The sequence below is a fragment of the Serinus canaria genome, chromosome 15, assembly GCF_022539315.1.
Source record: "Serinus canaria isolate serCan28SL12 chromosome 15, serCan2020, whole genome shotgun sequence".
Taxonomy (NCBI): Eukaryota; Metazoa; Chordata; class Aves; order Passeriformes; family Fringillidae; genus Serinus; species Serinus canaria.
Genome location: NC_066329.1, coordinates 3,122,044 through 3,139,882, shown reverse-complemented (window position 1 = coordinate 3,139,882; position 17,839 = coordinate 3,122,044). Strand labels below are relative to the sequence as shown.

Sequence of the window (17,839 nt, the reverse complement as noted above, 5' to 3'; positions counted from 1 at the left end):
TATCTAACCACAACTTTGTGCATTGCATAGAAAAAGCTTCCAACAGGACATGATGATGAAGCAGTTCATGGCCATGTTAAAGAAGAATGAAAATGAGCATCCCCCACCCACCAAACTGCTGAATCTAGCAGAACGGCTTTGCCGGGAGCTCCAGAGCTCTTCTGCTAGTCTGGAGAAGCTGGTTGAAGCCATGATGAAATGCAAGAACCAGAGTTACTTTCTTACTAACATCCACGTTGTCCGGGCGTGTGTGACCATTCATATCCATAAAAAGCAACATGATGCAGCCTGCAGCCTCCTGGAGGTAGGAATGTGTTCTTCAGCTCCTAATACAAAAAGCCTCGTTAGAAAAACAGTAGTTAGGAGCCCTTAGTGCAGAAGTACCTAAACTGCAGCACGTGGAGCACTTGCAGCCGGTGCGAGGCAGTGGAAGGTGATAAGTGTGCATTGCTGACCTGCCGAAGCCTTTGCTGCAGGCACCTAATCAGCCGAGGGGAGAAGGGGAACTGGGTGATTATGGCGTTGGCTGTAGCAGGACTTTTGTTCTGCTGTGGTGGTTCTTGGAGTTTTTCACAATCTTGGGGCTCAGGACATAGGAGTGTTGGGAAGCCCAAGATTAGGGGGCTTGGCAGGGTGGGAATATATGAGGAAGGCTGGATGGTGCTACTCAAGGTGAGGAGGGATTTTTGGCGTCTAGATCTGGTAATGTAGACCTTTTCACCCAGGGAAAAGAAGGAATTAGGCATCTCCCTGTGAACATGAGGGGAAGTACAGTGAGCCATATGCTTAGGTAATGCTACTAGCTCTGTCAAACCCTGAGTACATTTCTATTGAGGGTTTTCTCCTTCATACACAGTCTGGGTGGTTCTCTGGAAAGTTTGCTTATGCACAGTTTTGTTTTAGCATTGCCAGGCAGAAGAGAAGGAAGAGCTGGTGCAGCTTTGGCATGAGGTTCACTACCGGAGGGTTATGGAGAAGCAGCAGACAGATGTTCTGACACCACTGCAGAAGTTCCGTTGCAGGAAGAGGTACTGCACAGTGGGGAAACAAAGATTTTTTATTTTTCTCTGTAGTTTCCAGATGCAGAGGCTGCTTTTACACCTCAACATGCTGCTTCTTGGAGCTTGGTTTTTCTTGGTATTTTGACCACTTTAGCAATGTGAGAAAATTCCCATGAATGTGAATTATTCCTTTGGGGTCCTTTTTAATCCCATTTTCTCCTGTGTACAGGAATCCTCCACCGATTTCCCTTTGTCCTGAAGGTTTGAAGAATCGAAACTATTCAGAAGAAGTACGCCAGCACCTGTACAGGTTTGCTGCAGAGGTGACAGCAAATCCAGACAAGAAACAGAGGGTAGGGATATGCTAGGGATACTTCCAATCAAGCCTCTTTGTCACAGAAAAACAGGACACTGCTATCAAGAGTCTATAACTGGTTTAATTTCTAAATCCTTGTTTTCAAAAGGCTTACTGGGGCTAGGAGTCTTCATATTTGATCTTTCCCTAAAGGTTTCTTTAAAAAATCATCAAGTTCGTGCTAAGTAATTTCTCTTGATGTGGACAAAAAGTTGAGGGGCAATAAATTCCTCACTGGGTTTTTCACAGTTTTAATTTTGTAGTGATGGAGCATAGGCAGCCAAACAGCCATCACTCAGCAGAGCTCTATTACAGTGATAGAGTTCTGACTTGACTGAATAACAGCCTATATAAAATTGCACTTTGTTCACCAGAACGTATTTTGTGCTGACTTTTCAAATGCTGGTAATTAGATGTGATAACGCAATAGGCTGTGTTAGTGTAGGCATGGATCTACCTTCTTTGGACAGGGACAGATTTGTAATGGAAGAGATGTGTGAATTAAATCAACAAGCAGTGTTGATCACTGCCCTGCCAGGTGAGGGCTTCACACTTCAATGTCTGCCTCTGTGAAGCTGTCATTCTGTGGGAAGAGCATGGCTTGGTGAGGGCATTATCTGGTGAGCAGTATAGAATAGCAGTGGCTCCCTTAGCAAACAAACTGTCTGGGAGTGCAGGGTGGAATTTGTGTGTTCTGTCAGCTCTGAGTTCATAGAATGGTCTCCTCGATTGGATCCGCTAGGCCTGCCGGAGACCTAGTGAGTAAATGCCTCTGGCTTTGGAAGGTCTCTTGCTGGTCTGCTTTTGGAACTGAAGGGAAATGCTTGATCATTTAGATGTTATTTTTTCCTTTGATTTCTCCCTGCCCCTGGGTTTGCAGGAGGGATTGGCTCGGGCCATGAACCTGCAGCCAACTCAGGTCTATAATTGGTTTGCCAATTATCGACGCCGTCAGAAATCCCGCCTCCTTCGTATGGAAGAGCTCAACAATTCCTGTCCTGAGAGGGCTTTGGCTTCCCACAGAAATGAGCCACAGGATACAGGATCCAACACTCCACAAACTGCAGGTTTGTCTCTTCCTAATGGGTTCAGGATGTGGTCCAGAGAGGTGAAAATCAATTTTAAATTCCCTCAGGAAGGGAAGGATATTGTTGGTTCAGAACAGCATTATGTGCTGATGGATCAAGTGGCTGCTGGAGGACTCTGCTTCAGTGGAGTGCCTCAGTGTTTGGCTCCAGGCTGTCATTCCAGAGGAGCAGACACTGCTAATGCCTGTGCAACAAGGAGGCACCAAATGAAAGCAAATACATGGGAAGCAGCAGGTTTTAGCTCTCAGATTCTGGAATCAGGGCAATGTACTCCAGGAAAACCCAGTATTTCCATGTCCTTCCACAGACACTTAACCAAACTTCAGTCACAAGGAACACAGGGGTCTTTCTGCATTGGCAGATTGGACTTGTTTTGTTGCCTTTTGCAGTAATCATTAACATTGTTTTACCTGCCTGGCCTGCACCTTTCAGGTGGATCTCGTGTGGACATCAGCCCTGAGCAAACAGAGATAACCCACATGCCCTGTGAGCCAGGATGGGAGCAGTCAGCTGCACCTTTGTATAATCCTCCTGAAGGAACATATTTAAAGATGCTGGAATCCAGGTGATGTATGGCATCTTTACAGTGACAGTTCAGAAACAAAGCAACATTTAAATGTATTCACAGAACTGATTTCCATGTCGGTTCCTTGGGGACATCACTTGGGAGCCTTGCCACCACTGATGGAAATGTTCCATGTCCACTCAGAGCAGTTCATCTTCTAGCTGTGGAGGGCAGGATTCAGAGGTTTAGCTGAGGGTCCCCTTTTGGCAAAGCAGTATGTCTGGCTGATTCATTTTCTCCATCATTGCAGCTGTATGCAGAGCCCTGAGCTGTATGAAGCTGGAACAAGCATGGCTTTGTTCACCACTCACAGCTCTGAACAACCTGTACCTTTTGGCACTGCGGCTGTGATGGAACCAGGAACCTGCTTTGGCTCTCCTGTGCTGCTGCCTGGAGAAGCAGTGAGCAGGGCTGCTGCCAGCCCCTGGCAGGGGAGCTTTGTCCTGCACTCTTACGAGTCCTTTCCCGCTGTGAATTATTGGCTGCCCATGTGGTGGGCCCCTTACAGCACCGGAGGAGTCTCTGGCTCCGTGTGGAGCCCAGGTGTAGAAGGTTAGTAAAACTGCACCCAGATTGTTGGCCTTAAGGCTTTCCAAGCTTCCCTTCCCATTGCTGTAAACATTCTTGCTCACTTAAGTGTCCTGATGAAGGAGAGCAGGGCTTATCTGGAGCTTTGGAGTTCCTTTTCCATGATAGTTCAGTGAGAAAATCTGTTGATTTAAGGTGTTGAAACAGACATTCTTACCTACTCTTTTCCCTAAACTGCAACCATAAAATAGTGGTGAATTCCTTTTAGTGTTTCCATTGAGAGAGTCCCTCGAGGTGTTGTCTGCTCACCTTGCCCTTTTGCAAAGTTCTGGATTTTTAATGCCTGTCATTGTTAAGGTATTGCCTGAGAAAAGTCTGGGAACTTAGCTGTGACATGGTGCTTGTCTTCAAGCACATGTTTTCACTTTCCTCTCCCTCTTGCTATTTTTTCTCTCTTCCTCTTTGTCTTCTTCCTGTCCAGTCTTGTTCAGCATTCCCACCATCTCTTTTCTTCTCCCTGTTCTTCAGAATAGGCTTGATAGGATGCATAAGTGATGCCCACTTGCTGTTGCCATCAGTCTGTAGAGCAGGAAGGGATGTAACTGCCATTCACCCAGGCTCTGGTGAATGTGGAGCAAGGAGAGAAGGAATAGCTGGGTCAGAGGGTGGGACTTTGTTATCTATATCTGTACTTGTGTTTAATTTGAGCATTTACTTCAGCAGGTGTCAGAGTTCCCTTGAGCACAGTCCCTCAAGCTGGCTGTGTTGAAGCCAGTTCAGAAAGAATCATTCAGCAGTCAGATTTACAGGATGAAAGCTTAATCCTTAGAGGAGGACAGCTAGGGACCCTGGACTCTATTCCTCACAGGTAAAAGGAGGGAAAGCACAGGGCTGCCTAAAGGCAGGAAGAAAAATACTGCAGAGTCCAGCCGTGTCTTGATACCCTGTTGAAGAGAGTTGCAGAAAAAGTGACACACCTTGTTCCCAGGGGCTGCTTCTCCTTGTGTCCATCCTTCTTTGCCAGTATTTATATCTGTGCATGGGTAATCTTGTTGAAGTATACAAGTGTGTGTGTGGCACAAAGGAGATTTGGAACCAACCTAATCAGAGAAAATATGACCCCCTGCTTTTTAGGCAGGTTCAGTTTCTGAACTATTTGCTTGGTTTTGGCAGAAAAGCATAACCTGTACTGATCCAGTGAAGGCTGGTTCTGTTGGTTCTGTGGGCTGGGTTGGTAGGGTCTGTACTTAATCCTAAAATAGTTTTTGTAGCTTCACAACCTCATGACAAGATTATTCCATAGTGCAAGCTTTCCAAATTGGAAGACAGAAAAACAGGCACTGTTCTCTTTCTGTTTTCCACCTATAACAAAGGTTTCAGATTTCAGATTTTCTCTGGGAATTGAGATGAATTCAGAGAATGCAAAACAACAAAAATTCGTGCCATTTTCCATATGTTATACAACTTCCATAATGTTACATAAAAATAAACACTGCCAGACATTATGGGCTTCCTTTAATTTACTGATCTGCAGGACAGAGCAGGAGCAGCAGCCCCATTTTATAACCCTTCTTCTTGACACTGACCAGCGTCTTTGCCAGCATGACACTGTCAGTTTGTCAAAAAGGGAGGTAGAAGAAGCTTTATTCCCACTTTAAAAATGAGGAAGCAAAGGCACAGAAGGCTTTGTGGCTCGTTAAACAACAAGTAAATGCAGTGATTCACTGGAGATAAAGATTGGTGAGGCTTTGGCCCCAGTTCCCTGCAGAAAACATTTCTGCCTTTTGCCCCTGTTCCTCACTTGGCCTGGTGCCTTGTTCACATTCATGTCAGATTGCTTACTCTGAATTGCTGGGGAGAACCCAGGTCAGGCATTGTAAACCTCAGGCTGTGCTTTAGGATTCACAGTTTTAAACAGTGGCTAAAGATCATGAAAGATCAGCAAGGCTTGCTGACAATATTTTGGCTGGATTTAAAATTGCATGTTCTGACTCTGGAGTGAGCTCATGTTTATTTTTGAGATATGTTCTGCCAGTAGAAGAAATCTGTGGTGAATGTCTCCTTGTTGGGTATGTCAGTGTGCCAGGCATCCACACACCCTTTATCATATTCCTGTGAAGGGCAGGACTTGCTGCTTTGTTGGCACCTTTTGGTGAGGACATAGTTATTTGAACCCTTTTTGTAAACACTGCTTAGTGGCCTGGTCCAGGTCCCCCCAAAACCTTGACCTCCTTAAAATCCCATGAATGCTATGGAACATCAATCTTTTTCAGAAGTGAGTGATGCTTAGGCTGCAATTTCAGCAGTTTCATTTTGCAGTTTCTCTCTAGGGAGCCAGGAGAGCTGGTGTGGGTAGTCTTGGGTAAGATCACTGGTCAATCAGTGAGGATCACCTGTGTTATAAGGCAGAGCCCTCTAACAGAGGCAGGGATTAGAGAAAGCATTGTTACCAGAGTCCTCTTGAGCAGCCATGGTGCTATGAGCATCACTCCTTTGGGGACTCGTGGGGGCAAGAGATCAAACTGTCTGATCAAGGCAAATGAGTGTTGCTGTCTGGAAGGACAGGGCAGTGATGTTATCCCGGTTTTAGAGGTAAGAGTAACACAAAGAGAAGGAAATTATTTAGCCAAGATCACCTATCTGGAGTGGACTCAGTGTTATGGTTTCCTTGCTTCCTGAGCACTGGGATAGAGCTACAAGTCAGCCAAAGGACCCTTAATCTGCTTGTCTTGTTTTTAAAGATGCTCACCTGGAAAGGATGTGGCCTCAAAGCTTATCAGAACAATTCCTGTTGATTTCTTTCATGGGCTTTTTACAGCCACTCCTACGCACCTGGGCTGTGTCCAAACCTCTTCTGATCTACAGGGCTGTGAGGTGGGAGTGTGAGAGGGAACCAGGCTGGAAGCTGACTGTCTCCATCTGCTTCTGCTGCCTGAGAGGAGGGGTTGATCCAGCAAGTGGACTGGAAGGCCCTGTGGGACACCAAACAGATGCTCCCCTTTACAGATAGTGGTGGTGTATCCTCTTCACTCTGCAAGTCAGGACAGGTGGAATGCAGCCCAGCTAATGGCTCTTGCAGAGTGGAAATCTTGTGCCTTCCATTTCAGAGAGAAAAGCACACTGAGCTCTGTGGAGCAAGGCATTCTGCAATTGAGCCAGCATATTGATTTAGAAAATGTCAATGCTGAGATGTTCATGGTAGCTTACAGCTTCTGCCTGCATTTCTGGGATTCCAGCTCAGAGTGCTGGGAATCTTCCTGCTGTTAGGCTCTCCCCTTTGGACAGCCCAGCATCCTGACATGGGCAGGCAGCAAGTCCCAACCCCACCATCAGAGGCTACTTTTTGGCATGTTGCATAACTGAATTGCAGAACTCGTTGCTAAGGGCACTGTACATGTCGCTGTAAGTGGGCTGTAAAAAAACATGAGACAAATGCTTGAGAGGGTGGGAGAGGGAGTTGGGCCCATTTGTCATTAGGAAATGTGACTCTGAATGCAGCCTCCAGCAGAGGAGTCCCAGGGCTGGAACCTGGGGAGCATTCCAAGGAAGGGAACTTGACACTTATCCTGTTAGTTCTACTTCTTTCCTGTGCTCTAGTATTGGGCACCTCTCATCTGGGCCCATATGGACACTCACACCTTGGGCTCTTCCTGGTGGTGGTTTGGGCACTGTTCTTGCATTAGAGAGACTTTTGAGTTGGTGATGATGGGAGAGAACATCCTATTCTTGAGTACCCAGCGCCTGCTACTTGACCCAGTGCCCACAGACTGATCTGTCTGGGGAGGCTGGCAGAGCCTCCCGGGCAGTGTGGATGGGGGAGCCGTGTCCCCACACTCCACTGCTGGCCTTGGAAAGCTGTAGCAGAAGCGTAGCCAATGTTGTGTCTTTGTCTAAAGCCACATATTTTGACTCTTCAGGTCTCTGCTTTAAAAAATGTTCCAGGAGCTTTGGTAGACACCTCCTTGTTTATGGAGAGTGTTTTGGGGCAGAAGGAAAGTTGCAAATTGAGATGTGATTCCCTGTGTGCTATTCCTGGTCAGGGCAGTCTTCCCACTGCAGAACTTGTATTTTCAGGACATAACAATTTTGAAAAATGGGGCAGGTGTGTAGACAATAGAACTCTATCAAATGAATAGTCTTGCCAACTTGTCCTGCTGCAAAACATTACAGTAAGTGGCAAATAGAGCATAAATACAAATGCACTTGTATATAATATTTTTTTTCAGTTCCTCTCAGACTGTGTTTGGCAAGCCGCAGTGTCCACCTGTTTCTGCACCCTGTGTGGAAGAAAGCCAAGCCCTGGGACAAAGCCAGGTAAGAACACACCTAAAGTTCAGAGAAAGGAGCTCTGTACACATGATCCCCTGCAGCTCTCTCAGAGGAGATGTGAAATCTCATATCATATTTAGTATGAAATATGTTTGATCCAAGCATAGCTTCTGAAGTCCAGTTCAGAGCAAGCTGGGCATTCTCTGGCTAACACCCAGCAGATAGCAGAAGGAAAGGTGGTTTTGTTTTTTCCTACTTGAAGTGCTAGTCAGACCCTAATTTTACTGAACATGTCATTGAAATAGTGGCCAAAAGATCCTGTGCATTTCCAAAGAGCCATTTACATTTTCAGTAATAGAGGGCTCATCTATAGAACAATCACACAAAGATGGTTGCTTGAGGTCCTCCCCTCTAAGGTGTTTTGCACAATTTGACTCTGTTTTCTCAGATCTCTTAAAATGTTTAATGTAATTTTCATTTTCATGTCTGTGTTATTGTTGAGGAAAAGGGATTTTGCACTGTTTTGAGAGGGCTGATGGCAGTACACAGAGCAGTGTGATTATTGGTCAGGGTAAAGAAGGTAGTTCCATGCTGTGGGTGCAGTCTGCATGCCTTCTGATGGGGACTTCAAGGAGTAGAGAATACAAGTTAGAAATCTTGTGCTTTCAAGGGGATGGGAGCACATCTCTAAATTGTTACCTAAAAATAGGACCCAAGAAAGCCCTAAGCTGTACATTTATGTGTTTTTTGGCTTCACATGTGTTGGCCTAACAGTCAGTCAGCTTCCATTGCTGTTTCCCTTTCAGTGTGAGCTGCTGGGGAAAACCTTTTCAAAAGAGATTACAAAAAGCAGGACCCATATCTGCTGGCCTCATTATGAGAAGTGGCTGCAGCTCTGAGGGCAGTAACAGAACCTCTTTTGAGCCTCTGAAAGCATCAATATAAAGATCTGTATCTTGGAAAGTGGCCTTTTTACCAGCCATAATGTAAGCCAGACGAGAAGGAAAGCTTTGGGCATTAATAATGAATGAGCCTTTTCTAAGATTCCCAGAGCAGGCTGTCTCTAGCTAGTTTTCATCTTGCTGTTCTGCATCCTTGCACTGATTTTTGCAGTGGTGAAGAAACATGACACTCAGTACACTATGGGCTGGGAGCAAGACACTGAGTGATGCTTGTAGATGTCAAATGGGACATCTTCAAATCTTTGTAATAATTACTCAGTTCAAGAATTCAGAAAAGCAATTTTTGCATATTTTAGTGTGAGCTCTACAGAAAGGAAGAGCTTGAATGGGTAAATGATTTAACAGCGTTCTACAGACTTCCTGGGCACTTTGCTTCTTGCTGAATCAACTTTGGGTTTGTGGCAAGAATATGCAGGTATTTGGTTCCTATGCCTGAACCACAGCGGTGCAGGTGAAAACTTTCTTTTGTCCAGACAACTCAACTTTTTTTTTTGGTAGGTCATGCATCCTGTTAGAACCAAAATGAGAGTAAAATGTAAGCAAGCAAACAAACAAGAAGTGAATTCATTTTGGAGATATTTCATTCTCTCCCTGAGCAGAGCTCCCTTGTTCAGACCATCACTTCCTTAATGATTTAATTCCTGTCTTATCCTCTGTCAGTTACTGGTTTTTATAGGAACCAAAGCCTAGGGCAAAGTGAAGGGAATTGCTCTGCTCTGAATTCCTGGGAGTTGGATTGGGCATGGATTGTGCTCATCACTTTGACACCCACTGATGGATTACTGTGAACTTGGAGGGGGAAGCAGTCCTTTGTCTCTTCATGCACACAGCCCTGACCAGTGCCATCCCCTCCCATCTCACACCTTGTGCTGCTGTCTACCCAAAGCAGCTCTTCCACCATAACCAGCTGTGTTAAAATCATACCTGGTGAGGCTTTGGTTCCTTCCTGTGTCTTTCAGGTCCTGGAGGATCCAGCTGTTGACTCACTAACCAACGACATGTTCCAGGCAGCATGCCTGCTCTGTGAATTTTCTGACAGTGGACGGATGTGACCTGCCTGCAGATACACTCCATGTGCCTGCATTTCCCCAGGAAATACCCCATTGCTTCCTTTTCCCCCTTTTTTTTTAATAGGAGTCTGAAAGGGGAGAGGAATAGAGTGAGGGAGAAAGACGGAAGTGTTTTCAATGGTTACAAAGTTTGGTTTAGTTACAGTTTTAATAAGAATTTTGCAAAGTATAGAAGAAAGCAAAGGTGCACTGTGGACTGTAGGTTTCTACTGGAGCTGTCTGGAGCTGCACTGTAAATGTTAAACTTATCAAGGCATTGGTTCTGTGGCAGTAACATAGATGTAATCATAGCACTGGTCAGATCAGAGTCCTTGCTTGCATCATGAAGGTAAATGAAGCTCCTGTGCTCAAAGGAGTAAAATTTGCTTACATTGCCTTGCAGTGGATATTGGATAACCTTTTCTCAGGCTTGGAAAATAAGGTCTCAGTAAGTGCTGGTAAAATACTGCTATTTCTTATCCCTGCCTTCCTGTTGTATTGCAGGGTGTAACTTCTGGAGTGTTCCATACTCTAGTGCCACAGGTGACACAAACTGGAGCACAGCACAGTTTTCAGTGGTAGGGCATGCCAAATTGAATTGGTGTTTCATACATGAAGTAGCCCTTCATGCAGGTTTAAAACTAATCCTGCAAGTTATAGGGTGGGTTTTTGGGTATTTTCCTGAAGTGTTACTGGTTTTTAAAAAATCTGTATTGCAAAATGTGTCCCCGTTGCCAAACCTCCAGCCCGGAGATACAGGAGGAAGATGCCTCCCTTACCTTTTGTCACAAAGTTTTCAAGTAAAGATTTTCACTTACTGTTTCTCCAGAGTTCATTTATTTCAAGGTGAGGATGTGAAGTGATAACTTTCACATGTCAATTATGTATTTAAAGGCAGGACCAGCTGCCCTGGGAACACTTGGGGGTGCTGAGAGCCTGAAGCCTCCATTATTTTGGTGGATCTCACTAGGAATAAACGCTTTTGTTTGTGTTGGGACCAGCGGTGCTTGGAAAGGTCACACACGTTGTCGTTCATTGCCGTCAAGAGCGGGGCCGGGAGAGAACCGGGCATTTCTACAGGGACCAAAGATGCCGGGCTTGTAGGGCCGCACGAACACCCGTGAGGGCCGAGCCCGCCCTGCCCTCACAGCCCCGGCCACGGCCCGCCCGCTCTGCTCCGCTCGGGGCCGTTCCCGCCGCCCGCCGCCGCCTCTCCATTGGCCCGCGGCACGCCGGCCGCCGCCTTCCCATTGGTCCGCGGCCGTTGGCAACAGCGACAGATATATCCTGCCGCGCTCTGATTGGCTGTCGCCTCCCGCCGAGCCATAGCAACAGCGGGGCGTGCGCGGCTCCTCAGGAGGCGCGCGGGCGGGGGGACCCCTGAGGGGCGGGCGTGGCGCAGGGGCCGCCATGGCCGCGCCTTGGCAAAGCCCGTTCTGTGGGCGCTGTCACCGGCCCTTCTGCGGCCCGCGGTGGGACGGAGACGCCACACGGTCAGGAGCCAGCCAGCAACGCGGCTCCATACAGAGGCTGTAGTCCCATAGCAAAATTCCCACTGGATCTTGCTGGGCTGCTGTGTGAGAACCCAAATGAGGTACTTTGGTTTTCGTCCCTGCTGGTGACATGTCGCTACAATGACTCTGATGGTACACGATACATGTGGATGAAAGCCAGGGAGGTTACACTTCCCTGCTGTTGAAGATGTATTGGAGTAAAGAGCAATGACGCCTCTCTTACAATGAGATGTATTTTCAGTTCCTTTCAAATACTTGGTTCTGTTTCCTGTCAGGGGAGATGATAGATTAGATTAACACTGTCTGTATAGAAATTTTAGATAGCTGTCATTCTATATAGGTTTTTCTAAGAAAGCAACCCATGCTAGGGAATGCAGGTATTTTGGCTTGGCATATAAGTGACCTTTGTTCTCCCACATTAACAACACCAGTGTCCTAAGACCTCCTAAGTTTTAAAAATAGCTCAAGAGCACAGTTGTTTTGAATTTTCAGTTAAAAAGAAGAGGCTCAATTCATCAAAATTCCTCAGGAGTGCTAGAACAACAAGTCTCTTTTCCAAACTTAAATCTGAAAAAGGATTTTCAGCTAAATCAGAATTAAGGCCTTTTCTCTTATACTTAATGAATTTCATTTCTTAATTTGGTACAGTTGCTCTCTGGAGGAAAACTGAATTTTTTAGGTCATTTCCCAGGTGAAATAACTTATTACTTTTCTGTAAATTTATGTTAGACAATTCAAAATTTGATATGTAGAGTCAAGAAAATTAAAATATTTCCCTTTAAGAGATGGAAAGTCAAGTGATTGAAGTATGGAGTATTTTGGCCCACTCTTGCCCCATGTCACCTGGATATTGAGGCTGCACAAAGCACTTTGGAGGAGCTAATTGCATTTGGACAGGAATTTGCAATTGGTGCCTACAGCTGGTCTCACAGGGCTTGGCCATGCTGGGTTACAGGGGGCTGAGCAGCATTCAGGGGTGGGCTGCTGCTTCCCCTTCCGTGAGCCAGAGTAGAGGGGGTGCCTGGCCATGCAGCAGGGGGAGAGAACATGTGATTCTCTGCTGAATGCCAGTAGTGCTTTAGACCTTCTCTGCCTGTGCTGCTGGCTGGAGTTACCCTTTCAAGGAGAGCCTAGTGCAGTTCTTTCCATTTTATTGGGGTAGCAATTTGTTCACTTTGTGTCTTACCTCGTTCTGGTTTCCTAGATGTGATTCTTGTCCCCATCATGTTCTGCTTTCCCTGTCCTACCATCTGGAGCAAGCTCTGGATGTGTTTTTGTTGTTCTTCCTTGGAGCTGTACTTGGAAGCACACTGAGCACGTGGCTGACCTGCCCTGAGCTGAATGTGCTGTACCTGCTGTTGTCATTCCTCCTCCTCCACATGGTTTGGCCTAGCAAAGGAAGGAGCTTGCCCTAGATAGAAAAACCCAAAGTTATTTTTATCTTAAAATGCATATAAGGGCCCAAAGTACAGTGCCTGTATGTCTTGATTGGTCACAGAAGGGGGATGGAAATCTGGGAGCACTTTCAGAAGTTCTGTTACTTGACCCTCCCTGAGGTGAGAGTGACACTTTCCCAATAGGCAGCATCCATGTTTTCAAGCACTGCTGCTAGAGGTGGCTTTTCTCTTGGCAGTTCAGCAGACAGCCCTGAGCCTGGCAAGGTGGGAGGCTGAGGGTGGTTCTGCCCTGGAAGTGTGCTGTGGAAATGGCTGTGTGGAGGTCCAGCACAGGAACTGCCATGGAAACTTCCCTGAACTGATCCATGTCATTGCTACAGGCGGGGAGGATGTGAGCAGCAGCTTTTCCTGCTCGCAGTCCCTTTGGCAGTTCTGCTTACTGTCACTGGTGCATCCAACACCCACTCAGGACAAATGCTGGGAGACACAGCTTCAAGGAAGTGTTTTCTGGCAGTCCCTCATTCTGGATGCCTGGCTCAGCTTTCTTGGGGCCTCATTTTTAGAGGAAACGAGCACTTTGTGCAGTGACTCAAGTAGGGCACCCAGAATAAGAGGCCACTTTTGAAAATGTTGGCAAAGGCATTTTGTTTTATCTCTGCACTTCATTAGTCTTATCCCCAAAGTCTTTCATGTTATGTTCTACAGTGAAAGGTCATTGTTTCAGATCAATCATTTTCAGTGGGATTTAATCCAGTTCTAAGTCAAACTAATCCACTTTGGTAAAGGTTGAAGGGCAGTAAAAATTCATTTGTTAAGACAGATCTGGTCTTATTTTTTAAATGTGGCTGTTGATGCTGAGTCCTTAATTGTTTATGCTCAGCATGAGGTGTCTTTCGGAGAGGTTCCAGAAATCGTGGGATTAAGTTATTTTGTGTTCATATTGTTTCTTTACTGCCAGTACTTTCTAACACAGGTTATTTCTTTTTCCTCTTACCTGTACAGCCTCTTTTCAAAATGGTGCTCTGGTGGCAGCTACTGATAAGCAGGCTTTTTCATGTTTTTCTGTTGAAGCTTCTGAATCCTGGTTACTTTCCCCTCTTTATATAATGAGTAAAACTGCATTCTTCTATCTGGGCAGGACTAGCAAACACCCTAGTCTGAAGTAGCTCATGAGGAGTTAAAGCTGCTTTCAATTAGCCACTGTGTTCTCACCACTTAAAGGAACCCCCACAACTGAGCATGCTTGACAACCCCCTGTGCATATCCCTGAATCATTCTGGCAAGGAAAAACTGCCATCATCTTTTATTCAGACATAGTACTGTTTCCTCACTGGACTCTGAAATGAGCAGGTGCTGGAAGATAGCACATTTTGCCAGAGAGTTCTGAGGTTTTATCAGCTTGTGTCTGCGCAGGATTTTGAACATGCAAAAGGCTACTGTGTGTGAATACTGAATGGTATTAATACACTGCAGTGATCCCAAAAAGGCTTTGGGGTACAGACCTACCCTTTCCCATGAGGGAGCAAGAGCTTCTCAGGTTTTGTACAAATCAGTACCCTTCTGTCTTAGAGTGTAGGTTAATAGATGCACAAAGTACTACACCACAATGCATGGCATGAACCCTGTTGCTGCTGCTGAGCAGCACTCAGGCAGTGTCATCTTTCTTCATTCTAGGATTTACCCTTGAGTTATGAGGGAGGTTCTGTGAGTGATTCAAGATTAATATGAAATTGAAATATGACAAAGAGTAGAATATTTTCACACACTGTGACAGCCTAGAGGCTTGTTAAAGTGTGATGTATGGTTTGGCTAGAAGTATGTCACTGAAGTTACAGTCCCTTGTGGTTTGGGAGAGAATCATCACACTAGAGTTACACCCACTGCTATCTCGTGCTCTGATCTTGTCGTTGGTTACACCATCTATCCTCCTGGTGCACATTTATCTCACTCTACTGGGGGAATGTGCTGCTAGAATTCTAACAATAAAAATTACAAGTAGTCCTAAGCCTCTGGAAGGATCTGTCCCTACAGCACTATCTGAGCATCATGCCCCATGTAAGGGCCAGTCCCAAGTATTTCCAAGACCAGATGTTTATGAACTCCAACTCTTTCTTTTCCATGGTTGTCTCTACTTCATTTGCTCTGATGTGGAATCTGGTTAACTTCCCCCACCAGTGGGTGGTTTCTCTTCTCTCTCTCTGTTTTTCAGTATCTTGTCCCCAAGACTTTCATCATTTAGCAGTTCCCTAAATAAAACATTTCCTTGCTGCAGAAAGGAGAGGGAAGATCCTTTTCTCCAGGGATCAGGAGGATGTTAGTGGCAGGAACTTCGCAGCAGCACTGCTGTACTTCCATGAGTCTCGGGAAGAGTGGCACAAAATGTGTGTGCTCCCTCAGTGCTTCCAAGACAGCAGAAGGGGAGGTTTTCCACTGTGGGGAAAGCCTGGGAATGGCTCATGGCGGTTTTCTTGTGGTGGTGCCTCTCCAGCAGTGTTCCTGCAGCTAAACATCAGCCCTGGGAGACACCCTCTGAGACAGCTGTGGTGTCCCCAGTGCCCCTGTGCGAGTGAGCACTGAACTGGAATGGCATTTCAGCAGGAAGCTATTTATGGAACATGGGTGCTGTCCAATAATCAGATCTGCCTGTGGAGCAGAGCCACTGCCTGAGGTCATAGTGCAATTTTCAGTGCCATAAATTTCTCCATCTACAAATTCTTGCTGGGTGTGGTCACTTTGTGAACAATTCTCAGTCCTGCCTCACGAGAGCAGTATTCCTGAACTTTGATGGGAATCACAGAGTGATGCCTGGCATCTGAGCTCAGCAGGGGAGCCACAGGCAGGCACTGCTTGCACCCCATTCAGCACTCTAATAAAAGGCCTGCTGATTTTTTCCTTTCCATTTTTGTTTTAAGACATTGTGACTCATAAATATTGTAGAAGATTAGAAAACTCACTTTGTGAGCTCTAATTTCTGTTTATTTGTACCTCTGTGTAACTGTGGAGCCTCTGCTGAGGGTGGAGATCCAGAGCAGGAGGCACAGTATGCACAGGAGAATACAGGTACTCTCCCCTAGGCCTCGGATGTGAAATGCAATCTCTTCCCTTTCTTTAGGTTACAGTCAGACTGTGGAAATGCTGCACACAACGTTGCCTTATTTTAGCACTTTTTCTTGAAACTGTTGAATTTAGATGTGTATCTGGTTTTAGAGCAGTGAGGTTACACATGACCTCGTGGATTCAAGGTTAGGCATTTTTGAGATGCTTTAGGCTGATGCTGTTTTACAGAAGCCTCAGTTAAGGAAACCAAAGCATTTAATGTGAATGTTTTGTGCATGTGTAGATATATCCACATATATTTGGCAGATTAATGCAGATTGGTTCAGTGGGTGAATAACTGGTTTTAAAAATACTTTGTAATCCATTTCCCTGGGGAGTCTGAAGCTGCTGTGCAAGACTAGAAAGCTGCTGGTAAACCCTACATATTTTCAGAGCTGTTGGAATCCTTTGCAAACTGACTAATCTGTGCTGAGAAATTATTACAACTGTAAAGGTTCCCAACTGAAGTGAACTGGGCAAGGAGAATTGGCACATCTTTCACTACTCTTGCCTAAGGGTCAGATGCATTAAAATTTGTATTTTTACATGGAATAATAGATTTTCAAAGTCACATCTTTGCTGTATATACCTAAACATTTATTCTAAGGTAAAATCAATGCAAGTTTTAAAATAATTATGATGATAAATTGAACTGATGCTTGCGATCCATTCTGTTCAGGTTTTGGATGTCACTGCCTTCTCTTTGAAACAGTGAAAACAAAATCCCAGTAGGAAAAAGCCCCATTTGGCTTGCTGGGATGAGTACACAGTGGTGTATGTGCTTCACACTACTGCAAGGGCTGTTTCCAGAATGTTCTGGCAATCAGTTTATAACTTGCTAAGTTTTATCTTTCATGCCTTATTACATATAATTATAGTTTATTCTTATTTGTCATATTTATTTGTGTCTTTTAACCCGCAATATTCATCTAATCCCTTTGAAAACTGCAGCATTTATTTTAAATGGCATTGGGGTTTAATGCACAAAAGCCAGCAGCATTAGAGTTAAGGCTAAAAACTTTTGTCTGACACCAGGGACTAGATTGACTCATTTGAAGTAGTGTGAGAGTACCGAGGGTAGTGGAGAGGTCGGGAGGAGTGAAAGCAGCCCTGTCCCTGCTTCCCGGCTGTGCTCATGGACTTTTCGTTCCTTCTCTTTGGGGGGTGAGGACAGATGGGAGCTGAAATCGCCACAGGTGCTCTGGTGCTGAACTGTCTGCAGGTGAGCAAACCTTTGGCTCAGCTGTACAGCAGCTCCCCCATAGCTTCAGCGGTGCGGGCATGTTTAAATGCTGGCCAGGGTTCAATGGGGAAAGTTAATCCATGATTTATTGTCAGAGATGAGTAACGGGGCTCCCGGCGTTTCCGTGGACACCAGCAGAAGTTTGTTGTTTGAGACAATTGAGACAATTTTTATGTAAGAATGGTAGCCTGTCAATTTATGAAAGAGGAGCTTGACTATTACACATTAAAATACGTAGTAAAATTGAATTTTGCTGCATCTCTTAGGTGAGGTAGTAGAATTGGTCCGTGCTACCACTCCCACAGCTCGGGCTGTTCAAGGCAGCCGGGATGCGAGATACACTTCTTTCCCCCCGAGAGGCACAGCCGTGCCGCCACTGCAGGCTGCGGCCGCACAAAGCGGCCATGGGGCTGGCCAGGGTCGCACACGTGAACGAGGAGCGTGGTCACCCCGGCCGTGGTCAGCCAGCGGTGGCCCGCCCGCGTCTCTGGCGAGGCCAGGCAGAGCCGGTGAGGCGGCGGCGGTGTCCAAGGCCGTGTCGTGCCCCGTCCCGCAGTGCCCGCGCCCCCCGCCCACCTCCACCTTTGCAGCAGGAAAATGCAGCACTCCCAGCGCGCACGCGCGGCCCGCGGCCGGCGCCCCGCGATGGCTATTTATAGCAAGTGACGTCACCTAGAAATAGAGCGCGGGGGAGCGGCGCCCCCTCCCCTCCCCTGCAGCACCGCGGCTCCGCCCCCTCGTTGCCTTCCCGGCGCGCAGGCGCGGGCGGCGG

General features: G+C 46.2%; 1 protein-coding gene across 1 annotated transcript; it reads left to right on the top strand.

Moving 5' to 3' along the window:
• Positions 1-55: 55 nt before the first annotated feature.
• On the top strand, positions 56-10,623 carry ANHX (anomalous homeobox). Its single transcript, XM_018916448.3, has 8 exons — positions 56-304; positions 904-1,028; positions 1,231-1,354; positions 2,237-2,423; positions 2,877-3,009; positions 3,260-3,561; positions 7,764-7,851; positions 9,728-10,623. Exons 1-8 carry the CDS (start codon positions 56-58, stop codon positions 9,756-9,758), a joined length of 1,239 nt encoding a protein of 412 aa, XP_018771993.2. The 3' UTR covers positions 9,759-10,623.
• Positions 10,624-17,839: the final 7,216 nt, after the last annotated feature.

Coding starts and splice junctions, on each gene's coding strand:
- ANHX (XM_018916448.3), top strand. CDS start 56: ATGAAGCAGTTCATGGCCATGTTAAAGAAGAATGAAAATGAGCATCCC. Junction 305..903: donor CAGCCTGCAGCCTCCTGGAG/GTAGGAATGTGT, acceptor GTTTTGTTTTAG/CATTGCCAGGCAGAAGAGAA. Junction 1,029..1,230: donor AAGTTCCGTTGCAGGAAGAG/GTACTGCACAGT, acceptor TCCTGTGTACAG/GAATCCTCCACCGATTTCCC.